The following is a 25,972-nucleotide window of genomic DNA, read 5'->3' as shown; positions in this document are numbered from 1 at the left end:
ATGGTTTTTAGTTTTTCAGATGAGCATCTATTTTGAATGTTTATATTTTTATATTCTGAGATTTATGGCCCAGTAGCATAACTCTTTTTTTGACCCAATTCTTTTGGTTCTTTCATTTATCTAAAATCGGTACATCAATAAAAAAAATTACTTCCCGCCAGAATCCCTAGATTATAATTAAACAAGTTGCAAAACCAGATAAAAATACAGTTATAAATAAACTATAATATTAATGACTTTTAGTGACTTCCTCTGATATAAATGACAACCTTCACTCTACTGCTATACAGCATGGGTTAGACTTTGAAGTGAGGAAGGGCTGAGTTGCCATCCAGCCCCTTGGATCTGTAATAAGCAAGATATTCACTAATATGAGTCTCCCTGTATACGGGTGGATCCTTGTCAGATAGAAACTCCTTTATTGGCCCATAGGGTTTAAATTTGTGAGTAGGACTTGGATAGAAAAAGCATGCAATTGAGACCCTGGGCCCAGCACGTCCAGCCAGAACCCTGTGCTCCACGCTTCTGAACTTGTCATTTGTGATAAGCTACAAAAACCAGTTTGTGAATGGACATGGATAATACCATAAACATGAGATTTATGTGAACAGAAACTAGCTGGCTACCTGCAAAAAGTCACCGATGTTGGCAACTAGTGCTCCTTGCACTGGTGGAACGTTGACCCAGTGGTTTTGATGGAGGACTTGGAGGCCTCCAATACTGTCTTGCAAAAGTAGAGTTAGACAGGATGGATCTGAATGCTTTGTTGTGCCAAGGGTCAAGTGTGGCTCCGGACAAGCTGGGTAGTAGTGACAAACCAGTGATTCACTTTTCATGCATTCTATACGAGCCAGGTAGTCACTCCTAAGCCCCAAAGCCTCTGACAGCAATTCTGACAGCCCTTTGCTTAGTTCGATGATGTGTTTCATATACTCTCTCACAGACTCCCTGAAGACCAACCAACACTCTCAAGTGTTTTGGTTAAATTTGCAAATTTGCAAAGACAGTATACATACGTGTGTGTGTGTGGCTTTGAATTATTCATTTTCGGTTGTAGATTTATAAGTACCTGCATACCGGAGGAAAAGCTTCAGGGTTTAGGGGTCCATCTTGGAAATCGAATATAATTGAATCCCTCCAATTTGCTGCTTTTGACACGAGGAGGTCACCGTTGCAGTAGTACCTAACTCGTTGCTTGTAATCTCGCGAGTACCACTCCATCTTCTCTTCCTTTGGTTGCTCATGAAATCTTCGCACAACGTCCAACATATTTTCTATGATAGTAGCCGGAACTCCATGATTAACAATTTGAAAGAAGCCCCATGTTTCTGATGCTTCTCGTATTTCATTGATAATCTCAGTCCGCGGGCAACTTTCAAAGCCTCGGAGATCAATCACCGGAACTTTGAAGTACTGCATAGTGGGTGGAGATGAGCTTGGAAGGCTCTCTGGTGGATGGATGAGGAACCTTGGAACCTTGGCCACACCAGAGTCAACAAGTCCCTTCACTCCAGCTTTTGTTTCATCAAATTCCTTCACTTCCTTGGCTCTCTCATACCCCAACCCATTTCCGAGAACGGGTATTCCGGCGTTAATGGAAAGCTCCATACCTGATGAGGTGGTGGATTCTGAATTATCGAGATGGAATTTCTGTCTCAAATTATAGAGCTAGCGTTGGAAGTGGTTATATATATTCAAGAAAAAAGAAAAAGAAAAAAGGGTACTAGATGCTAATGTTGAATGAAAGATCAGGTAGAATAGATGCCTGTGGTTTTAAAATTATGTGAGCAACATTAATAAATGCATGCAGAAAAGACCAAGATAACGAGATACCCACTTCTGACCATGCTCGACATGTATATATAGTGATCTTCAGACGTTACAAAATGTAAATTAAACAGGAAATGTCTTAATTTCCTCAGATTTTCAGGTACCCAAAAAATAAAAATAAAAAGTCTTTGCTTGCTTAGTTAGGCTGGAATGTAGTGACTGACTGACTACTTGCCAAAATGTGAAAACGTTAGCTCTTTTGCTCACATCCAGCTTTTTAAATGTTTTTCAAGCGAATTGTGATTGTTTTTCTATAACATATCTTTGATAATTGCAGTCCGGACACGTTTCACACATGAAGATGAAGTAATGGTTCTATTGGCAACATATTGACATGTTGCGTGGTTATAACATGCAAAAAGATATATACACTTACACAGACAAAACAAATGTGAGTTCTAGCCTCCACTAGCAACACACGAGGACAACAACATAGTATGTGGACATGATGAACAAAAAGACTGCATGTTCTTTGGTGAAATGCATGGAAGGAACACGCGTTATTTATTGTCGAAGTCACATAATCTCTTTCCAATGATATTACAGACTTCTTTTCTAGAAAATCAACACTTGTGAATAACCCAAAAGGACAAATCCATTTTCTATTTTTTTTCATTTTCTGTTTGAAAAGTATTCTATTTTTTTATTTTTAATATTTTAAAAGTAATTTTCAATTGTTATTATTTTCACTTTTTCCATTTTTTTTTTAAAATTTATGTTATTAGTTTTTTTTTTCAATTTTTAATTTTTTATTGAGGATATTTATATAAGATTTTATAAGGAAAATGAGGCACAAAAAATACTCTAATAGGTTGCGTTTGGATAGTGATGTATTCTTATGTATTTTATGAAAAAAAATTTTATTTATAGTTCTCATTTGAGGATGGTATGTGTAAACTTTTTATTAAATAAAAAAAATATTATTTTAAGAATGATATTATTATAATTTTAAAAAATTTTAAAGATAATTGATTAGACTTACACATATAATTTTTAAATAGAAATGGTATGTAGTATTGTTTTTTTATGAATAGTAATAAAAAAATAATAATAAAAAAATATTTCTTTTTAATAAAATATTTATTTTTAATAAAAAATAGATGAAAAATAATAATAAAAGTAAGATGAACAATTCTTATCTATTTGCTTTGTAATTAATGGTACTTATCTTACCAAAAATAAATAAAAAAAAAAAAAAAAAAAAGTTGCAAAAGAGAGATTCTCAGTTGGATATTTGGCAGTTGCACGGCAACCTAGAACTGAACACGTTTTGAAAAGACATCCAACTTTAGTCCGACAGCCTTTGCTACCGCTCCCCAACACCGTATTCATTTAAGCAAATACTTTAATCATAATAAAATTACATAAAATTAATTTTATAAATTTATAAATTAATATAATTTAATATAATATATTAAATTATAAAATTATTTTTATTTTAAAATAAATTTAACAAATTTTATAAAATTAAATTTAACAAATTTTATAAAATTACATCAATTTATATAATTTAACAATTCTCATTCATTTAAATGCCTCTTCCAACTTTTTTTCTATAGCCCCAATTTTTTTTGTATAATTGCTATATATTATCTATTTTCTATAATGCGGCTCCTTCAAAATTAAATTAAAGTTAATTTGAATCCTAAGCTTTTATTATATAATATTAGACTTCTTAATATAGAATCCAAAATAAAATAAATTGAAGAAAATTATCTATGTTTACTAATCTATATAAAAAATATTGATAAGTTTTATACCCTAGACTTCATCAAGTAAGACAAAAATTATTTAAGATTTCAATTATAGTATCATATGCCTAATGTGATACCAAAATATCTAGATTTTATATTAAACTTGATAAACTAGCTTACATACTAGATTGAAAGATAAGTTTATAAAAGATCACTTGATAGTTTTTATGAAAAAAAAAATTCTAAATATTACATTACAAAATTAATAATGAATGAATATAATTTCATGAAATATTGTCGTTAGAAATCTAAATTAGATGTTAAGTTGTATTTTTAGAATTTTATTTTTGTATGTTTATAGCAAATTAATGAGACCTGACTTTTATATATAGTTAGATTTGTATATTTTTTCTTGAAATTAAGATTAAGATTAAGATTGTCTCATCAAAGCATAAATATTCTGACGATTATTCTCCTCTCTCTCTCCCACGGATTGGGAGCCTGAGGTGGAGTGGGGGGGCCCACTAGATTCTAACGGAATTTAGGTGGTGGTTTATGAGTGGAAAGGGACGGAAAGGGAGTGGAGTACGGAGGAATACGGTGGAGAAAGGCGCTGAGGGTGGGAAAATTACAGAAAAATACAGGGAGGAACAGGGAGAAAGAATGGAGGATTTAGAAGAACAATGGAATAAGCTAAATCTGCTGGAAGAAGAAGAAGCTGCTATAGTCTTTGATGAAGAAGTTGGCGAGGAGATATCTTACAGAGGAGAATGCAGCCTGGTGGGGAAAGTGTGTATGGACAGAACTATTAGCAAAGAAGTGGTGGAGAACACGATGAAGAGAGTGTGGAAAATAAGCAAACCTGCTAAGTTCCTAGAAGTAGATACAAATGTATTCACTATTACATTTGCAAATCCAGCAGACAAATATCGTGTTTGGAGTGGAAGACCTTGGTCTTTTGATTACCATCTGTTTGCGTTAAAACTTTTTGAGGAAGACACACCACCACAGAAGCTGAGGTTCATGCAGGAGCGTTTCTGGATCCAATTCCATAATCTGCCACTGTCCTGCATGAATGAAGATAGAGGAAGGCAGCTGGGCAATACCATTGGTGTGGTGGAGAAGGTGGATGTTAAAGAGGATGGTAGTGGTTGGGGAAGATATCTGAGGGTTCTGATTGTGATAGATCTTCAAAAACCTCTAGCTAGAGGCAGAACCATCAATGTGAAAGGAGAGAAACTTTGGATCCCCATAAGGTATGAAAAGTTGCCTCGTTTTTGTTTCTCTTGCGGTTGTTTAATTCATGAGAAAGGAGGCTGTGAAAACAAAAATGTAGGGACTGAACAGTATGGGGTATGGTTAAGAGCAGATATGAAAAGAGGAGAAAAAATAAAAAGAGAAGGGGAATCTGTCAATTTAATGAAGAATAATGTAGGTAAGGGTGGGCATATTCAGGTGGAGGGAGATGATGGTGCAAACATCGAAAAAGGAAAGAAAGGGTTAAATGGAGGAAAAACTAATGGAATGGAAGAGGGACTGAGTGAGGTTGAGTCAGAGGAAATAAGTGCAAAGGAAAATGAGAAGGAGGGAAAGTTAAATGGGGAAGTGATTAGCAATAAACAAGTAGAAGCAGTAAAGAAAAGAACCAATGGGGAGGAAGTAATGAAGGAAGGAGTAGGGTATGAAAAGGAGCTTATATTAGTGGATGAGGAGCAGAAGGGAGATCTGAATGAAACAATACAAGATTTAATTATCAAGAAGGGAGAATGGAAGAGAAGGGCTAGAGAAAAAGGAAAAAATGTAATAAACAGAGGTGAGCAATTAGTTAAAAAAAGAAGGTATGAAGGGGAAGAGGGGGGAGCTATAAAGAGGATGAAGGAACAAAAGGATAGTGAAAGTGGAGAGGGGGAGGAATACAATTCTTCAATAAGCATGGTGGTGGCTGTTCAACAGCCCCACCATTCCCAATGAAAATCCTTAGTTGGAACTGCCGAGGGCTTGGGAACCCTGACTCGAGCCTCCACATGCTGCACACATTCTGCAATGTCTTCTTGGCTTGGCCTTGATGAGGTAAACAGGTTATTGAAAAAGTTATTAAAAGCCCCTTCAATTTCTTCTTGTTTGTTGAATATCATTTTTTGCTCATCCATGACTTTTTTAATAACATTTTTCCTTCTTCTTTGTGATGCACAAGTATGAAAAAATTTGGTATTTATGTCCCCCATTGCATACCAATTTCTTTTTGCTCTTTGTTTCCATTTTAGATCTTCCTTTTCAAGCAATGCCCCTAACTCCCTCTGAACCCTTTTAATCTCTGCAACATTAAAACTGCTCTCTTCATCTTGAAGCTGTTTCAATAACTCAGTTTTCTCCTTAATATCTTTTGATCTGTCTGAACTGGTCTGTCTACTCCACCTTTGAAGGGCTGTTTTACAAGACTCTAGCTTAGCCTGGATCTTTTGACTTTGTGAATTCCTATGCATTGAATGCCAAGCCCCTCTAATGACTTCCTCACAACCCTCCTCCATAACCCAACTAGCTTCATATCGAAAGACCCTTCTCTTCCTCCAAACCTTATCACCTCTCTTCTTCATAGTCAAAAGGATTGGCCTGTGGTCTGAGCTTCTACTAGTCAGCACTTCCACATAATGATCATTGAACACTTGTGACCATTTTGAATTAGCCACTGCCCTATCTAGCCTTTCTTTTGTAAATGTCTCATCTTCATGCTTATTACTCCATGTAAACTTATTCCCTCTCCATCCAAGATCAAATAAATTCCCCCCTTCTAGTGCTGATCTGAACCCTTCCATTTGTCTCTCTGATCTTGGCCTACCTCCCATCTTCTCATCATTTGAAACAATCTCATTAAAATCTCCTATTACACACCACCCTTGATTGGAGTTTGGTTTTAATGCTTTTAGCAAGTTCCACGCTTCTTCTCTTCTGTTGGTAACAGGCTGGCCATAAAAACCAGTCATTAACCACTTTTCCCCTTCTCCTTCTTCTGAGATCCATGCACTAATATGCCTTTGTGAAAAGTTTTGTATCTCTACCTCTATTCTGCTTTTCCACCATAGAGATAAACCTCCCTTTGATCCCACTGATCCCACAACAAAACATCCCTCACAGCTAAATCTCTTCTTCAATCTCACACATTGCTCACTTTTCAACTTAGTCTCCATAATGAATATCACATCTGGGTCCTTTTCCTTCACCATAAGGCAAAGATGAAGACTTATCTTTCTATGGCAGTATTATTGAAGAGTTGAAGATGGTGATCAAAGGCTGGATAGGTTGGAAAGTTAAATACTCACATAGAGGCACAAATGTAGTAGCTCATAAACTAGCTAGAGCTGCGTTACATACTGTAGAGGAAAAAATATGGATAGAAGAAGCACCATTGTTTGTCTTAAATAGTTTACAGATTGATAACCTTTGTATTGACCAAACAGTTTATATTAATGAATGAGGAATGGTTTATTTCAAAAAAAAAAAAAAGATTAAGATTGTCTCTTTTTATTTTACAAAAACGTGTTACGTATTGAAAAAGTTGGCATCCCTTAGAAACATTTTTGGTTCCGCCACTGGCAACATCTCCAAAGATTTCTAAATGGATTGAACACAAACTTCAAAGAAATTAACAGAGGATAGTCCACTTGATCCATTCGAGAAAATTAAAAATATCATACACTAAAAATTACCTATGGGTAGAGAGATATCCATTGGAGAGCTACTGGACTTTTAGAGAGTACCATCTAAACCTTGAATCCGAACTGTGGCGGTTTTATAATAGCCCAAGCACAACATCCACACTTCCCTATTCCATCAATAGATTAGCAAAACCTCTTTGGTTTCACTTAAATCCCATTCGACACACGTTACATTTACATTCATACCTCCAGCATATCAGATCATCAACCTATGTTTTTACCATCCCCTCTTTCGTCCACGACAATATAAATAAAAACCCTTCAAATATCAGCCAACCATGAAATCACTTAACCTACAATTTCCTAATCTACAAACACAAACAACTCAAACTTCTAGTTGGCACTTACCCAACGTGTACAACAAACGACGGTTGTGGTGGCATGGTGTGGGGTTATCGGCAGTAGTCGACAACGTTCTAGACCATGTAATAGAACACCCAAGTTAATAGAGTAATAAGACGAACTAGGGGAGGGCAATGTGATGCACGAGGATCCGAGTCCGAATCTGAGCCCGATGAGGCTTAGCTGACAGAGGCGATGTTAAAAGTATTTGACTACTTAGAAAAGGTAGACCAGCGCAAAAGTCGTTAGGAAGAGATAAAGATTTTGTCGAGGAGCGGCAGATTTGGATAAGGAAACTTAAGTAGGCAGGAAGAGTTAAAGACTTGGGGGATGAGACTTATCCCTCAGTTAGGCGTCGAAACTTATCCCTTAATTAGTTGGGCGAGGAGAAGTGGCAGCATTCGTATTTTAACTATAACTTGGGCTACAGGTGTCAGAATCACATATATGACCTCAATCTGGAAAGCTCTCTTCGGCGCGCACATCATGGTCACCATGTTGTGCCTGGTGGGCCCCTTTTCTTATAATAAAACCTTAATCTTAGAGTTCATCTCAGAATTTATAACTGTTTGCGATTTTCTCAATCCCAATCTCTAATTTTCGTTGTTTAACTAACTGTCAGAATAATCTTTTATTTTGTTCCGACGCCAGTTGACATAAGAGCTATAGTGTTTTCCTAGGGTGAATTATCGTCAGTTTCATGGCTAGTGGTTGAGGTCGTGGTTGACGTGCACAGGTTCCGCAATCATCATACTCCAATACTTCTCTCAAGTTGTATATCTTTGGTGATGAGCTACTAAAAAAACAAAAGACGGGTTGTGACACCAAATGAATACATTTAGGTTGACCCTATTTGCTTCATTTAACATGCAAACTTTCAATACCAAATTCTATCAGTTGCACCAATTGATGTAGCATATTTTAAGTAACTTAAAATGTCACACATCAACTAGTATGATTGAGCATGATAAAATTCCAAATAAAGAATATAATTTTTATTTACAAAATAAAAGCACATATGATTTTATAGTTGTGGTTCAATTATGATGTTGGTGGAACATTATTAATCCCAAAAGTTTAGCGTCCAAAAGATAAGACTCTACTATCATGGTGGTTAATCTAGTCACATTTTAGTCGTTGTAGTTCCTTCAAAATGTGATTCATTTGTTCTTTGCTTGGTTTATCTCCAGTTGTGAGGCAATTTTTTTAACATATCCCTTCCTTTGCGAATAAAATAGTTTTCTTTGAAAAGAATCAAATCTAAAACGGTCAGAATAGATAACAATGGAAAATAATGGAACCACACACCTGATTTATGGTCATAGAATAGCATTATCATTTGCTAATTTTGCTTCTTGGAATCTAATTTTTTTGGAGGGTCAAAAGGAGCTTTATGTTTACTTTGGGAAGCACCATGTAGCAAAGATCATCAAAATTCTCTAGTTTTTTTTTTTATCCTCCTTTAGATAAGGTGGTATTGGTACCTCAAGGTCCACCACTTTATAGCAAAACAGCACTTGGAAGACAACACCTGTTCTATGCACTTTGAATAGTTCCAGACAAAAAAAAAAAAAAAAACTATGTTTTTTCATGAATAATACTTTTCTTCATTCTAGATTTTTTCATCCTCTATCATGCCTACTATGTAACACATTTTTAGTGATTTTCATTTAAGTAATTCATAAAGGAAACCGCTTGAAATGTATCAAGTCAACATATGTGAGTGAGGATGATCAAATAGAAGATGAAGAGTAGTATTCCTCTTTTTGCATAGACCTCTAACAATTGGCTAGGACCGGGCAAATATGGTTCTCCTTTCACTTCATATGCAAGAGGTTTATACACAAAATTTTCCTTAAAATGGTCCTCTTTTGGATAGGTCATTGTCAGAAAGTTGCTCCCGAGAGCAAGAGCAAAGGTTCATAGTCCATTATAAATAATATATCTCGTGAAATAAAATGGGAACGGTGTAATAAAATACTTTAAATAAATGTTGGTACTAAAACATAACCGCTAAAAGATGCATCCTAGAAGAAGATTCAGACTGTGAGTTTCAAAAGAAAAGACAGGAAACGAACAAATAGGTTCCTTCATGATTGCGATGTCTCTTCCGGCTACATTTCCTTTCTAGACAGTTTTCGTTTTAGGAGCCTTCTTCTTGGATTGTCTCCCAGGAATCGAGTTCTTCATCCCGATGAAAAACAGCAAAGCCCCAAAAAGAGCCACATTCTGCAATAAAAAGGTATAACCATAACACTTCAGACTCTATCAAACAATCTTGAACCTAATATAATAGTGGCCACATTTCAAATGTACAGGCAAAAGAAAGGGAATAGGCAACATAGCAACCTGCGTAAATTTGATGAAAAGTTGACCAAATTCTTTTGCCTCTTTGTCATAGTTGTAGAAATCATATAAAATGGGAATGGTAATCAGCTGATGCCAAAGCTGGACAAAGGAAATCAACACTAGTGAATAACCCAAAAAGACAGCACCAAGACGCAGCCTGGGCAGTGGCAGCTGAGTCAAGTGTCCTCAAACGAAGTTAGAAATAAAAGATTGGAAGTAAACCATGCTACATGGTAGAAATGCCAACCAGAAGATAGGCCCCAAAAGAACTGCCAAATATAAAGAGGATTCCTCCCATGCCCTTCAGTGCAATAGCCGCAGCTACTAAATGTTTCACCTATGTCAAGACTCAAAACATCAACAATATATAGCAACAAAAGTGATGTTACGGACGAGAAGAGCATACACCGCGAGATGTATTTAATATCAATCTAATCAAAACTCTTAATGTACAAATGCAAGAAATTCTTAAAAAAAATTCCTTTCCTATTACAAACCCAAAACTTACTCTTCACTGAATCACCTTTTCTTCACAAGCCCAACCCCATGAATTGATGGAACAGGCCATATGAAAGAGAAAAGCCACATGCCATTTAAAACATTAATTTAGTTATTTTTATCAAGGGCTTCGTACATCTAGCCTTCTATTAATGTTTCACCATGTATATCATAGTATCAGCACAATCTATTTCTAGTGATAAACCCATTTGTGAGTAGATTAAGGAAAAGGGAAAATAGCAGTATTGCACTGCCAAGTGCAGCTTACCAAAAGTGTTTTAGCTGTGTTTGGTTGTTGGAGTGAGAGATTCTCCATTTTTTCATCTTATTATTTTTTTATTTTTTTTATTTTAAATTTTTACTTAGAAAAAACAAGTTGCAAACAGAGAGAGATTCTCACTTGGATATCTGGCAGTTGCACGGCAACCTTGGGCTGAACATGTTTTAAAAAGACATCAAACTTTGGTCCAAGAGCCTTTGCTGCCGTCCCCCCATTAACCCCGTATTCATTTAACCTGTAAAGTGGAAGACAGGCCAATATCTTATACTCCAAATTGTAATGATAAAATAAGATGAAATTTGTTATGAAAACAAACGAGGTAAAAATGTTAACGCTCGGGGGTGAAAAAGATAGACTCAGCAAAATAAATTCCCTTGCTATATTTTTCCAAAGAAATGATCTTTTGCTTTTATGATGAGAACCTCCCCCATAGAGGCGCTTCGGAAAAAGAAAGTAATCTTATTATAATTTCACAGTACGAATTACCAGATTAATCCAAAGTGATAAAAGTGATCAGGAACTTGGTAGCGGATCACACTAACAGCCTAGTAAAAATCCATCTAATATGGCGGCATCTCCAAAGATTTCCAAACAGATAAGAACACAAACTTCGAAGAAACTAGCGGAGAACAGAGGGCAGTCCACTTCATCCATTCGAGAAAATAAAAAATATCATACTCTAAGAACTATCTATGGGCAAGGGATATCCATTGAAGAGCAGACTCATCAGTACGTTGTCCTTAATAATCACTCACCCATAACAAGCCGAACTCAAAGTGATTGATGAGGTTAATTAAACTAGGTTGGTAAATGACACTCAATTACTCAAACCCATCATTCAGTTTTCTACCGAAAACATATGCTAAAACAGAAAATGCAGATCTAAATTCTATATAACGTCTTAAATGGTCAAACAACGAGTTGCAACCTTTTACAACAGATCCAACAGAGATTTTCAAATGTAAAACGAAAATTACTCAAAACCCAGAATCTACATGTGCCTAAAGAATATATATACACTGAAGAATTAATAAAATAGATAAAGAATATGAGCATTGGAAGTATATAATATCTTTTTTTTTAGGGGGAGAAAAGTGATTGCATGCACTAACTCTTGGTATGCAGACAGTATGAAGATAGAGGCAAATAGAACTCTCCCAAAAAACGAAGCGAAAGCCATCCCAGAAGGCAGAAGGGAAAGGGAAAGTCTAGGTGAAGCACTGAACTCCCTCTGTCTGTGTCTCTCTCACTCGGTTTTTTAGGACTCCGGAAAGAGGGAGGTGGCATTTGAAAGGAATACAGCCTCGTTTGTTTCACAGTTAATCTCGTTTTATTTTTTAAATTTTTACATAAAATAAAATAAATAATTTAATTTTTTAAAATTTTAAAATAATAAAAATATTAAAAATATACATTTTAATATTATTTTATTTAATTTTTTAATCTTAATTTTAACTTTATCTTACACAATTAAACTCGTCTTATCTTATCTTATTTTTATAATTTTTTTAAATTTTTATATAAAATAAAATAAATAATTAAAATTTTTTAAAATTTTAAATAATAATAATATTAAAAATATATATTTTAATAATATTTTATTTAATTTTTTAATTTTAATCTCACCTAGACAATAAATTAAGCCTTAAAGAGTTAGGGGTATTATTGTCCAAAAGCGTAACCTTGGGACTAGGGCTGTACAGGAACCGCCGGAACCGACCGTGAACCGATTAGACCGACCGCCGGAGCACGGAACCGGCCGGAACCGGCAAAGAACCGGTCGGCGGTCGAGAGAAATTGAAGGAAAACCGATATCGGCGGTTCGGTGTCGGTTTGAACCCCTGGAAAACCGCTGAACCGGCCGATCCGGTCTATTTATATATATTTTTAATATATGTATATAAAACGGCGCCGTTTCACTTATTATAAGTGAAACGGCGCCGTTTTAAAGCTTGAAAGTTAAAAAAAAATTAAAATAGAACGGCATCGTTTGGCTTAAAAGCCAAACGGCGCCGTTTTAAGATGAATTAATAACCCCCCCCAGGCCCCTCTTCTTCTTCCCCGCGTCATCTTCTTCCTCCTACCCTCTGCAACTCTCTTCTTCTTCCATGGCAGCGACGGCGAGACAGTTCCTCCTCCTTCACAGAAAACGCCGACGGTGGACCGAAGACCGCGCCGACGCACGTCGAGACCGATATGATCGGTTTTTTATCCCCAAACCATCGGTTTCGGCCGGTTCAACCTACCCATAACAGACGTCGGTGGTGTCTCGGTTTTGCACCGAAACCGACACCGAACCCATCGGTGTACAGCCCTACTTGGGACGGCACTGCCGCAGTGGAGATTTTGAAATCTCTCCGCAAGGCTGAACGCCCGTTTGGATTAGAATATCTCGTTATATGTGAGTGATAGTAAATTGATTTGAATTATGTATTTTATTAATTTTGAAAAAAAAAATTGTCAAAAACACAAAATTATAAAATTATTTTTTAATATTATGTTTAAAATTTTAAAAAAATATTATTACTTTTTACATTTTATTTAAAGTCTGTAAAAATATAAGGTCAGTTTGTGAAATTTATTCTTTTTGGGATCTTTGTAACTTTATCTATCGTAAGATGTAAGAGCATTAGTATTTGATTGATCATTTTATTTTTTAAATTTTAATTAATATATAATTTTTTTATTTTTAACTAATCATTTAAAACTTGAAGTCTATATTAAATTAATCATCACACTCTCTATAATAATAAAATATTATTATTTTTTATTATTTATATTTTTTAATTAATTTTTATTTTATTTTCATAATTTTCAATAACTTCTAACAAATTATATTCATTTTCATTTTTACAATCCAACAATTTATAATATAATAATCTTATATGTATATAGATGATAAAATCACATATGAATAAAAATCTCATATCTATAATATAATAATTTCAAAAAATATTTTTAAACTTGCTATAGTTTTTTTTATATTTAAAAAGAATAATAGATTTATCGTAACTTATATTTTAGATGAAAACAATTTAGCTAATTCAATGTGGAGTAAATATGGATGATATTTGCTAAATTTGAAGATATAAATATATTTAACTAATCCAATGATAATGCTCTATCAAGAAAGGACTCCAACACATTAGAAAAAGCACTAAATGGCACGGTTTACAGGGTAAAAAAAACATGTACACAGTGGCCGGTTAATGACTCAAGTTAGATTTTTAAAAACATGTACACAATGCACACATTACGTGACTGCTTCTAATTTTTTTTTTCAAAACAAACCAGACCTTCTACCCCTCTCTCTCATCAGATCTATCTCATCATCTTTCTCTCATATCTCATCGTCTCTCTCCCATCGACTCTCTCTCATCTTTCGTCTCTCATCTCTCTCCCATCGACTCTCTCTCATCTTTCGTCTCTCTCTCTCTCATTAGCTCTCTCTCTTTGATCTTGATTCTTTCTGTCATCCTTATGTCTCTCTCTCATCAGCTTGCTCTCTCATAACCGGTAGTATTTCAAATTCGGAAGAATTTCGTATAAATGGTTTGAATTATGTCACGTAAGATGTGTTTTGGCTACTCCCAAATAGTGACTGCTCTCCAGATTTATTATTTCCTAAAAGATCCAAAAAACATAAATTCATAAATTAATGTCATATTATGATATGATAAATTTACTTTAAAATAAAAATTAAAATAAATTTAGAGTACATGTCTCACGCTGAGTTCGGATTATATACGAGTTAATACTATTAAGATAAATAGATTAAATCTCTCAATTATAATTCATTAATTTCGTGTAATGTCATCTGTGAATGCCATGATGCCATGTCTCAAGTTTGAGTCATATGTCAGATTCAGATTGTACATGAATCAGTCCTGACTCATTAACTCCAAAACCCAAATCAGACCCATGAAACCTAACGAGCTAATTGATTTCTGGGTTCATTATGCAGGAGTCAAGACACCATAGACGTTTGAACGCTGGCAACCTCATCTTGTGTTCAATTAACACCTCGTCTGCCTTCTGGCCTCGAATCATAGCAGAGCCTCTGAAATGGACTTGGTAGAGTGATTTTCCAGGTTGACCAAGAAGAACCATGCCCCTATAGTCGAAATCTCATATATGAGGCCAATACAACAAGACCAATACCTTAACTCCGTATGCTGAAACTGGAAACGAATCTAGAAGAAAGGCATCTTTCATCCTTGAACTTTCTAGATAGTTATAGGCTTGCAAACAAGCAAAGCATAAAACTTGGAATAGCAGGAATAACAATTTCAATAATCTCTTCACTTGGCCCTCAAGTAAAACAGAACAAGATTCATATACATTTTACGAGCTGTATAAATCAACCATAATCTTGCAAAATGTATTTTTTTGTACTCAAAGCTAGTGCTTCAAATGCTCATAAAAACCAATGAGCAACAATCAAAGTTGTTCAAATCCTCCAGTGCAAAAGCAATCAATATAAGAGGGCAGAAGGGAGCAAGAATATTACAAATTTAGAACACCAAGTTGATATACTTGCTAATAGACAAAAAAGATTGAGAGAAAAACGTGGGTCATGCATTACAAGTTTACAAGACAGATACTAAAATAGACACAAGACGCTGGAAATTAATTTCCTGAAAACACACACAAAAACAGAAGAAATAAAGTAGTGGAATGCTTTTTCAAATCAAACTATACAAATAAAATAATATATTTTCCAGTATCCAAGTGAATTCACAAACTCAGTCATTGACAAGTAAAAGACAGGAAAAATACAACTAGCTTCCATTCCGAAAACAACAAATTAAATCATGATATCAAGAGCTTTAGAGGACCTGTTTATTGTTCAAGGAGGATATAACCCTCCTCTACCAACTCCAATTTACATTAAGATAAACTCAGCTGCTTAATGTGGCATACTTGTAGTTAAGATCTATTCCATTCAAAACAAAATGACCATATATATACACTAGCAAATAACTAGTGTTAGAAAATTAAACATTGTTTTCCACTTTTCCTGATAACATACCAATGGGTCATACTACAAGTTAAGATCTATTTCATCAGAAAACAGAACGACCACATCACTCTAGCAAACAATTAGCACAAGAATGTCGGAAACTTGAACTTTGTTTTCCTGATAACATACTGATTAACGTTACGAGAATGATCAGATAGAGCTAATACTTAGAGATGCCATCATCACGGCAATCAAACCAATAGGGAAACATCCTCTATTCATCATGTCATTCTCCAACACCAGCAGACCGAAAACATTAGAAAAAAGACACATAAATCTCATTTACAGAAACAACAAGTGAATACACGTATATGTGCAATGTACATAAATTTTCTTGAGTGAATGATTCGACAAATATATTTAAAAAATATGCAAATTAAGAATAGTATCAACGGGAGGAAAACGATCAGCTAGAGCTAATACAACGTTGACGCCATCATATCGGCAATCAAACCAATAGGGAAACATAATATAATCATCATCTCATTCTCCCCCAACTATTTCAAAATTTACAATTTTTCTAAAAAAACAATACAAATTCATATATACAACTGCGACCCTATAAATGCATACATATATTTGACCAGCACAATGGGTTTTGATAAGTAGGAAGAGAAGTGAAAGCCCAATGGCAATCAGCCATTAAGGGCGAGGGATGGAAAATGGGATTGGTCGGCAATCGGAGGGCTACTGGAGAGGTGAGACTGGTGAGTTACAGCGACGGCATATTTGATGGCGATGCCCTAGTTGCGGCTGTGATGGAAATCGTTACCCTAAAGAGGAGGTATTTATAGGGAGATTTGTAGGAGATTGTTGCTGTAATTTCGGAAAAGCCCTAAAAGTTTCATCTTCACGAAATATACCTACTTTCTTGGCCATAAATATAATCATATAATTCCTGAATTTGATTTGAAACTATCGGAATCTGGCCTTTGACATTTAAAGTCGACATCTTTTATTAAAGCTTGAAGACCCACAGGAAACCGACGTGCAATTGAGAGATTAGAATTGAGGGATTCGACATGCTTAATTAAACGTATTAAGTTAAGATCAGTTTATTATTAACCTAAATTTAATTTGACACAATTTGAGTTCTATCCTTAAACAAATTGAATTGCAATTGCTAGCCCTATATAGGGTCATGAGAACACAACAAAAGAATGAGTAAACCTCCTCTCACCGCTCTCGATTTTGCTATATTTTTTTTATTTAGTAATTAAGTAAGTATTTTTTAATGATATTATAATTTTTTTTTATTTTTTTATAAAATATTTTATAGCGTAAAAAAAATATGTATAAAAAAGTAAAATAAAAAAAACATAACATTTTACACTATTGATAGTTCCCAGTGAGATTGGAAGCGGTGGCTGTAGAGCCACCCAAAAGAATATATATACTTCATCTAATTTTAATTGCAATTGAATCTAAAAGCATATATTAACATTTTAAATGAAATTAGAAAATATTTGAAACATTTTTCAAATTCTTTAGTTATAAGAGGAATGTTGCTCTTTATCTTAAATTTTAGTATAATTAATTACACTGGTTAATGTAATGTATTTTAAATGACTTAAATATTTAATCACTCACAACAAATAAAATTAAAGATAATAAAATTTAGGAAGAATATTTCCTAATCCTAACATTGCAGTGGACGATTTCACCCAACATTTCGATTCAAGAAAATAATGTTTTAAGTGTATGAAAATAGCCTAACAAGATTCAAATTAGGTTTAAAAGTATAAAATTATTATTATTGAAAAAATATTAAAAAAAATAACCAATTATTAGATAAATTTAAAGTACAGAAATGTTATATTCCGTCCTATTATAAGATAATATTTTATTAAAAAAATAAATAATATTAAATATAATTATTAATTATATAAATGTCACGTATTTTTTTAAAAAAAATTTAAAATTTATTATTAAAAAATTAATTCTTTTATTTAAATATCATATTTATTTATTTTGACTGTAAATAGTCGTGCAAGTAATTTTAGTAACAGGTATACCATGGTGTCTTTGCACCTAAGAGCATTGGCAATGGACTAGCCATTGCCAAGTCTAAAATTTGGCTAAAATCTTACATTTTAGCTATTGTATTAACTTTTGACTATCTAAGTCCACATTGGACTAGCCATTTTAAAGTCAAAATAATATTATTATATTATATATTTTAATAATATTTGACAAATTTTTTTTTTCATATTTTTAAATATACTTCATATATTTTAATAATATTTGATAAAAAAAAATTATACAACAATTCTTGAAACCAACAAATTAATTTTTGCTAACCTTTTTTTTTTGCTATTTATATTTTTATATTGTGTATTAAGCTAATAATGATAGAAAATAAATATACCCTCAATTAGAAACTTTATCATAAAAGAAAAGTAATTTGGCAAGAAAAATTACCAAAAAGGGAAGGAAAGGGAGGGAAATTGAGAAAAAATAATAAAAAACTCATTTGGTCCTTCAATAGTGTATAGCCAAATATAGCTAGGTGGGAAAAATTACTGTAACTCAAAACTAAAATATATGGTTATAGCTAGTTCAATGTAGAAATTTTGTGATAAAAAAAGATAAAATTTGCACTTGGCTTTGGCAATGGCTAGACCATTGCCAATGCTCTAATGGTAGGACCGTAGGTACTAGGCATACAATGCCCCTTCATAAACGACTGTCGTTTAGCCCAACTCCCTAGATAACGCCATCACGATTAAATTCACCGTAATATTCCAATAAATCTTGGGAACTAGAACACGGCATCCGACTCTTCTTCCTTCCTTCCTTCGCTCGTAGCTGTCGCCGCCCAACGCAACGTCAGCGATTCCGAGAACCGGCACCGCCATATATCCCGAGCCCCCCATTACAAGAATAACTACGCTTCCAAAGAAATGGTTTACCGACCTTTGAAGGGTATCTTTCATCATATTCGTAAGTGCAGCTTCTTGTTTAAACCTCTCCTTTCTTTTATTTTCTGTTTTTTTTTTTTTGCTATTTTCTTGGGCAGTAATGCTTTACGTTTCAAATTCTTGGGCTTGGATTTCTTATTTCTCTGCTATCTGTGTTTTTATAAAGATATTAGTGACATCTGAGCGATACAATTTCCAGGTTTGTGTATTAGTTCTTTCTTTCCGGGTATTTTTCCGTCATTTGTTGTCAAAGTAATACCTTGACACTTCTTTTAACTGTAGCCTTGAAAAAAGTTATGGGGGCGATAATGTGTCTAGAAATACTAAGCAATTTTGGTGTCCAAATATCAGTGGGGTTTGAGATGGAACTCTAAAATTTGTTGGGAGACATCAGATAAATACGCGTAACTATCTCGTATTTATGATATTACTTGTAGATATAACTATCTCGTATAAGTACCGATAAAAGAAAATATATATATATTTTATAAGTATAAATGTTATAGATATACTAATTTCTTATATGTGTATTTATGCTTACATATATTAACCATTAAGTAATATATACTATATATACCATTGTCTTATGTAAGCATATGCATATTTAGTATTCATATGCATAGTTAATAAGTAATAACCCATAATTGTGATCATATTAAAAATTTATTTGCATTTGCAATTGTAATTTTGTAGAATTTATTGTATATTTTGAATATTTATTTTCTTTTTTTAATCTTTAGTTGTGCCTCTTGTGCTTATCAATAAAGATTTATTACTAATAAAAAAAATTGAACTTTATGTTAGTTTTTTATTTCTTAAAATAAGAAAATTTAAAAATAACAAACAAGTTGAGTCGAGTCAAGTAACTCGAGTTTTAGTTGAGCCTCAACATGAGTTTAGACCTGTAAGTATTCTACTCAAGTCGAGCCCAAGCAACCCAAAAAGCTCGAGTCAAGCTCAAGCTTAATAACAGTATAATTGAGCAAAGCTTGACCAGGCATAACCTGCTCGAACTTGGGTCGATCACAGCCCTAGTTGGGCAAAAGCTTAAATTCCTGCTATGATATACCATTTACTCACTCTTGAACCTAAAATAACACAACATGTATGTGTTCACTTAGGTGATTAATTTCGATAAGGACTTAACAACTCACAGTAGGATTATACCCCAATATAAATTGGAGAGATTTACCCTATGAGTGTAATCTCGAATATGGACAGCAAATGTGGGTTTTCTTGTTTCAGTATATAAAAACGTGTTGATTAATACTGTTTTTTTGGCAGATTATACTACAAATTGTCTGAAGAGATGTGGAAGTTATCAAAGTTATGTGTATAGTGTTCTCAATCGGTTTCAGCTAACACGGTCAAAAGCAGATAAGGTAGGAGCAGATATGCAGAAAGAAGTTTCTGTGGAGTCTAAAGTTGAGAAGAAGATGTGCAGTGGTTCTAGGCTCAGCAAATACAGTTGCAAAGATGAAGATCTGAGTGATAGGAAGGGGAGGTTGGAGCTTGCTTGGCTCACAAAAGCTCTTGAACCAGCTCTGCAATTGTGTAGGTGGGCTCTGCCAACAGGTCTGTTTATGTTTGGTCGTGCTTTTCATCTTATGATATAGCTTGTGGAGATGGTGTTACATTTGGGTAACTGTATGTGAGAAATTTGAAATCTTTAGGTTGTGTTGGTTGTGGAGACTTATTTACCATTTGAAATTTGCAGGAGATGGATTGAGAAACGAACCCCCACCTGTCAATCGGTCAGTTTCAGAAATTATTGCAAGCATTCAACGGAGTAAGATTGGAATCCAAGATTGGAGCCTGAGCGATCTCACAATTGGCTTATTTCTTATTTATCTTCGTCAAGCATCTACAAATCCATTTGAAGATGTTAAGGGTGTTCAGATCACATCAGACTCAATAGTAAATTCTATAATAAATTCATATGAACACAATAAACACTCCTTTTTCGTTCTGTGATTTTGCATACTTCTTTGGTAATCTTGCTTTGGAAATCCAAAGTTCTAAATAGGTTATGGTTTCTTATATTAGGTGCAAGACCTCATCTACCATCTGGAGTTAGCAAAAGGTTGTTATAAGGGTGATGCTGCAGGTCTTTCAAGGAACAGTATGATTCGAGAAAGCAATGTTTTGAAGTTCGTAAAAAATTCCAGTCTGATGAGACCTGGATATTACATTGGGGTTGATGCCCGTAGGAAACTTGTGATCCTTGGAATCCGTGGCACTCAAACTGTCTATGACCTTATCACTGATATCGTTTCTTCGAGCGATGGAAAAGTGACATTTGAAGGGTATTCCACCCACTTTGGCACAGCTGAAGCTGCTCGTTGGTTTCTTACTCATGAGATGGGAACTATTAGGAACTGCTTGGAGAAATACAAGGTGGTGAAAATTTTATTTTATCTGTTTTCAGATATCTTTTTTTCTTCTTTTCTTTCTTTCTGTCCTCCATTTCTTTGCTATGTATTATCAGGGGTTTCATATCATTGTAGTGAGTGTAATGCCCCAAACCCAAAACTATAAATAGACAGAGTTCCGTCTATATTTTCAAAACTTTCTCCCTGTTTACAATATATATCATATACACAACCTCCAAAGTATTGACAACTATAATACAATGATCCTAAAAAACCCATTCACAAGTTCGGCTAGAGCTATTAAATTCTAAATAATTACAAATATAGATACCACCACAAAAACTGTAAAATAACTAAATTATGACTATAAGAAAACTCTCTGTACAACTAAAACCATCTTTAGGCAACAAAATCATCAAGCCCCAAAACTTCCAACCTCAAGTGACTAAACCAAGTCCACTTTGGAATCTTTGGCTCAAAAGCTATCACTTCAAAGGAATGAACTTTCTACAACTCTGAAAAATATATGAAATGAAGTGGTGAGCTGTCACATGTTTAGTAAGTAGCAATTTAATGGGGGTGTGGGAGTCGGCAATTTTCTTGACTATAAGAGAGTGAATAAATTCTCAATAAAATAAATGTGAGTATGCTATTTATTCTTGAGCCCATGATTTGAATGTCTTTGTGACATGTTTGACGTCCCTTGCAGCGTGATGTCTTCATGGCATGATATCTATGTGATATATTGATGCCCTCGTGGCATGATGTCTTTGTGGCATGATATCTTCGTGGCATATTGGTGATTTCCCTATTATCATGTGGCCTTGAATATGATATTTGGATATTTATGTTGGTTGAGATAAAATTGTATTGCTCACATTATTTTATTGAGAATTTATTCACTCTTTTATAGTCAAGAAAATTGCCAACTCCCACACCCCCATTAAATTGCTACTTACTGAGCATGTGGCAGCTCACCACTTCATTTCACATATTTTTCAGAGTTGTAGAAAGTTCATTCCTTTGAAGTGATAGCTTTTGAGCCAAAGATTCCAGAGTGGACTTGGTTTAGTCACTTGAGGTTGGAAGTTTTGGGGCTTGATGATTTCGTTGCCTGAAGATGGTTTTGGTTGTATAGAGAGTTTTCTTATGGTCATGTTTTAGTTATTTTACAGTTTTTGTGGGAGTATCTGTATTTGTAATTATTTAGAATTTAATGGCTCTAGCCGAACTTGTGAAAGGGTTTTTTAGGATCATTGTATTATAGTTGTGAATACTTTGGAGGTTGTGTATATGATATATGTTATAAACAGGGAGAAAGTTTTGAAAATATAGATGGAACTCTGTCCGTTTATAGTCTTAGGTTTGGGGCGTTACAAAGGTGGTATCAGAGCTTAGGTCTATGATTTTGTGGACACTTAGGAAAGAAAGGGGCTGGGCCTTTGGGTTGGGCTGGGTTATTACAGTGAGCCTAATTCATTAACAGGGATATAGGTTAAGACTTGTGGGTCATTCTCTCGGAGGTGCTACGGCTTCTTTACTAGCAATAATGATTCGTAGAAAGTCAGTTGAGGAGCTTGGATTTAGCCCGGACATTGTTTCTGCTGTTGGATATGCCTCTCCACCTTGCGTCTCCAGAGAACTTGCTGAAAGCTGCTCTGATTACGTTACCACCATTGTTATGCAGGTGGGTGGATGCATTTGATAGTCTGTCAGTTATGTTATTTGAAAGCAGCAAAGCTTTTTGAGTTCTCATAAAATTCTTGTTTTTGGGAAGTTTTTTGTTTCTCTCGTGTTTATATTCTCATACTGTTTCGCCCCCCAACCCCTTTGTTCAGGATGATATTATACCTAGATTAAGTATAGCTTCTCTAACAAGGCTGAGGAATGAAATCCTTCAAACTGATTGGTAAGCAAAACCTAACCTATACAGAAGTTATTGCTTCCTTTCTTTTATGACATGCTAAATCCAGCAAGCATATATAGGCATTCTGGATGCCAAAAAGAATTAGAAATAAAATACAGCATTCATATCAAGGAGCCCCTTCATGTTTGCAAGTTGCAAGTAAATTTTAAGGACATTTCTTTTTCTCCTAGTCTCTCAAATCTGATGGAATCTCAAAACTGTTTCTGAATTTCAAATGTTCAGGAGTTTGAACTTGCAAGAGATTGATGCTCTTTCAAATGTACAGGAGTTTGTTTTTCAATTTTTACATGGAAATGAAAGTATGCATACACCCCACTTGGGCAAGGCCTGCCTTGTGGTTTTCATTGTCATCATGGAGGCAAAGTAACTAATTTGGTATTAAAGGTGCTAAGTTGTAAAAATCTATTTCAGATTTCCCCCCTTGGACAAACACTATATTTTTAGATATATTTTTTTTTTCCATTTCCTTACATGATCTGACCCTTGTGTATTGCTTTATTGTTAGCATATCATCAAACTGGATTAAGCATTCTAAGAATCTGATTGTAATTTTACGTTATTATCATAACTACAAGTTTGATCATAATGCTAAAGTCTGTAGAAATTATCAAAATGCGTAAACATCCACCCGATTATTAGGAAGTAGTTATTCATTTGAAAGTGTCCTTACATTTCCCTCTCAGTTTAACTTTCAAATAATCTGGTAATGTTTGGGGGAGGTATTTGGTAAGAACTTTAAGCGATTGCTTACATCAAAGAACTTAAAATAGAAGATATTAATCACCCTACCGAAAGGGCCAGTTATTTATGGTAGCCTATTGATTTTATAGGTTCTTCTGTATATAGAAGATAGCTGCTTCTGTCTCAGGCATCACTTTTATATGGGTGGTAGTGGAAAATGATTTATTGAACTTTTAATTCTTTCCATTTTGACAGGATGAGTGTGGTTGAGAAGGAAGACTGGAAAAATGTAATAAATTTGGTTACAAATGCAAAGCAGGTTGTGTCTTCAGTGCAAGATGTAGCTCGGAAGCTTGCAGATTATGCAGACTTTAGGAACAAAAGAACTTATTCTGGTAAGCTCGGCCTGCATTGGCCCCAAGGTGGACTGTAGCTTTAGAATATACCATCTGATGACATAGTGATTATTCTTATTGGTGGGTGCTGGGCTTTGTGGTTCTGCGATCAGTTCTATGCTGTAAATGTTTTTTTTTTTTATCAGTAGTTCTATGCTGTAAATGCTTAGGACTTGTATGGAATCCCTAGTTCCCATATGTCAAGTTTGAACCTGTATGTGCGTGTGTCCAATTCTGGGCATTTTTCAAAGGAAATTATGCGCTAACTTACATAATTTACTTCACGAAGTCTAAATAAGTTTACTTCACAAAGTCTAAATATGACCTTCTCACTGGATTGCCACATTTTGCGATCTCCCATTCACCAAATGTTGTGGTGGTGCTTGAACAGATGTTTCTTTCGGAGAGGAATTGGCTGCTGCTCCTGTATCCACTTTAGTGTCCACCTCAAAAGAGAATATTGTCATTGAAAAGGAAGTAGCTGCCTCTACAGTTCCTGAAGAGTTATTTGTACCCGGGACCGTCTTCTATCTAAAGAGGAATGCGGACACCCGGGCTGGTATCAGCAGGGAGTTTTTCACACTCTGGAAGAGGCATCCAGCCGAACATTTTCAGAGGATAGTGCTCTCGAGCAACTTAATTTCAGACCACAAGTGTGATAGCCATTACTATGCTTTAAGAGATGTTCTAAAAGGTTTGCCATGTCCTAATGACGAAGCTATTTTCAGATGAATACAAAAAGAATGTTTGATGTACAAGCGAGCAAATTAGTTTTTGAAAACTCATATAGTCCATGAAAACTTAAGTCTCCATATTCGTGTGAGAGACTTATACAAAAATTTTGTTCCTAGCCTGAGTAGTTTTCTAGCCTAAACATTTGTTGTTTGTAGTTTTCTTTAGTCACTATGACTCAGTTTTGAAAAATCTTTAGGGGAAATATCAGCAATTATTTTACTCAATAATATGCTATATTAGTAGCTCAATCATTTTGAATCTCCCTTATTGTTATGCAGTCCTGTTTTTGAATGAAGAGACTTCCTATGTAATTTTTGCAATTTTACCCTCAAGAAAGTCTTCCAAACTACTGATTCTATTAAATTAATTCGCATCCCATTCACGGGTCCTTGTAGTATATCTTGGTGGAAAATGTACTTCTGCTGTCTTGCTTGGGGTTTTCAGTAGCTCTTAGTTCTGATTCGGCAGAGGTTGTTACAATTGATATGTAAAAGTGAGCCACACAGAACTTAATGCTCTAATCATTTGGTGAATGGTACTCACTCACCAAGCACTCAATGTTCCTTGTATTTATTCTTATCTGATCTTGCAGTCACTCAATGTGCCATACTCACCACTGTTATTGCCCCACCATGAAGCTCTAAATGGCAATTTGTTACTTTGTATCTGGATGGATGGAAGACAGGTGGTAAAAGATAAGCCTTTCGTTTCAACTTAATAATTGAGCTTTCCCACCATTACCTACCTTAAAAAAGCCGTGTCTAATCAAGAACTGGCTGCACTCATTGCTACATCTAGGGCAGCCCTAGGCTTGTATGGCATCCAAGGTGAAGTAAGAATAAAATTCAAAAGGCAATCAACACCTGGGACTATTTATTTCTCTGTTGATTCTGCGGAATATGGATATATTTCTCTTCTTCCCATAGAATGTAAGAAGTTCTGAGACTTTATATCAAGACTGTAACCTCTTTTACGAACTCAAACACGTAGATTATGTATCTTTGGGTAACACAAATTACTTGAAACCTCATCATTTTTAAGTTGATAAGATAAGAAAAAAGTTGCAATTATTCCAATCCTACTGACCCCATTACCACCTGAGCTAAGGCCTAAGGCCACTTTTAGCCAAAAGTTACAGTCAAAATTAGTTGTTGCTTGGGTGTGCTTGATTCTACAGGAAATTTTAAACTTGTGGGAAAAGTGGAGTACGAG

At 34.6% G+C, this 25,972-nt stretch overlaps 3 protein-coding genes and 2 non-coding genes across 5 annotated transcripts; 1 reads left to right on the top strand and 4 right to left on the bottom strand.

Moving 5' to 3' along the window:
• Nucleotides 1-84: 84 nt before the first annotated feature.
• LOC108996006 (1-aminocyclopropane-1-carboxylate oxidase homolog 1-like) lies at nt 85-1,782 on the bottom strand. The gene is made up of 3 exons (XM_018971718.2): nt 1,070-1,782; nt 627-948; nt 85-548 (listed from the first exon to the last, which is right to left on the bottom strand). Exons 1-3 carry the CDS (start codon nt 1,606-1,608, stop codon nt 297-299), a joined length of 1,113 nt encoding a protein of 370 aa, XP_018827263.1. The 5' UTR covers nt 1,609-1,782; the 3' UTR covers nt 85-296.
• A 7,747-nt stretch (nt 1,783-9,529) lies between these two features.
• Nucleotides 9,530-12,000, bottom strand: LOC108996007. The gene is made up of 5 exons (XM_018971719.2): nt 11,819-12,000; nt 10,827-10,941; nt 10,176-10,265; nt 9,929-10,027; nt 9,530-9,808 (listed from the first exon to the last, which is right to left on the bottom strand). The coding sequence occupies exons 1-5, from the start codon at nt 11,884-11,886 to the stop codon at nt 9,707-9,709; spliced, it is 474 nt and encodes a 157-aa protein (XP_018827264.1). The 5' UTR covers nt 11,887-12,000; the 3' UTR covers nt 9,530-9,706.
• A 3,873-nt stretch (nt 12,001-15,873) lies between these two features.
• Nucleotides 15,874-15,961, bottom strand: LOC118344325. The gene has a single exon (XR_004798098.1). It is a non-coding gene; the product is annotated as a small nucleolar RNA Z102/R77 (small nucleolar RNA).
• A 168-nt stretch (nt 15,962-16,129) lies between these two features.
• LOC118344326 lies at nt 16,130-16,218 on the bottom strand. Its single transcript, XR_004798099.1, has one exon. It is a non-coding gene; the product is annotated as a small nucleolar RNA Z102/R77 (small nucleolar RNA).
• A 2,278-nt stretch (nt 16,219-18,496) lies between these two features.
• On the top strand, nt 18,497-24,987 carry LOC108996005. The gene is made up of 8 exons (XM_018971717.2): nt 18,497-18,672; nt 19,935-20,225; nt 20,368-20,567; nt 20,697-21,047; nt 22,509-22,709; nt 22,861-22,931; nt 23,886-24,025; nt 24,417-24,987. The coding sequence occupies exons 1-8, from the start codon at nt 18,633-18,635 to the stop codon at nt 24,755-24,757; spliced, it is 1,635 nt and encodes a 544-aa protein (XP_018827262.1). The 5' UTR covers nt 18,497-18,632; the 3' UTR covers nt 24,758-24,987.
• Nucleotides 24,988-25,972: the final 985 nt, after the last annotated feature.

The sequence above is a fragment of the Juglans regia genome, chromosome 1 (genome assembly GCF_001411555.2).
Source record: "Juglans regia cultivar Chandler chromosome 1, Walnut 2.0, whole genome shotgun sequence".
In the NCBI taxonomy this organism is placed as follows: Eukaryota; Viridiplantae; Streptophyta; class Magnoliopsida; order Fagales; family Juglandaceae; genus Juglans; species Juglans regia.
This window is presented reverse-complemented; position numbering and strand designations above follow the sequence as displayed.

Coding starts and splice junctions, on each gene's coding strand:
- LOC108996006 (XM_018971718.2), bottom strand. CDS start 1,608: ATGGAGCTTTCCATTAACGCCGGAATACCCGTTCTCGGAAATGGGTTG. Junction 949..1,069: donor GCTTTTCCTCCGGTATGCAG/GTACTTATAAAT, acceptor GTTGGTCTTCAG/GGAGTCTGTGAGAGAGTATA. Junction 549..626: donor ACATCGGTGACTTTTTGCAG/GTAGCCAGCTAG, acceptor TGGTTTTTGTAG/CTTATCACAAATGACAAGTT.
- LOC108996007 (XM_018971719.2), bottom strand. CDS start 11,886: ATGGCTTTCGCTTCGTTTTTTGGGAGAGTTCTATTTGCCTCTATCTTC. Junction 10,942..11,818: donor ATACTGTCTGCATACCAAGA/GTTAGTGCATGC, acceptor TCCACTTTACAG/GTTAAATGAATACGGGGTTA. Junction 10,028..10,175: donor CTTTTGGGGCCTATCTTCTG/GTTGGCATTTCT, acceptor TCCTTTGTCCAG/CTTTGGCATCAGCTGATTAC.
- LOC108996005 (XM_018971717.2), top strand. CDS start 18,633: ATGGTTTACCGACCTTTGAAGGGTATCTTTCATCATATTC. Junction 20,568..20,696: donor AGATCACATCAGACTCAATA/GTAAATTCTATA, acceptor TTCTTATATTAG/GTGCAAGACCTCATCTACCA. Junction 24,026..24,416: donor GAACAAAAGAACTTATTCTG/GTAAGCTCGGCC, acceptor GTGCTTGAACAG/ATGTTTCTTTCGGAGAGGAA.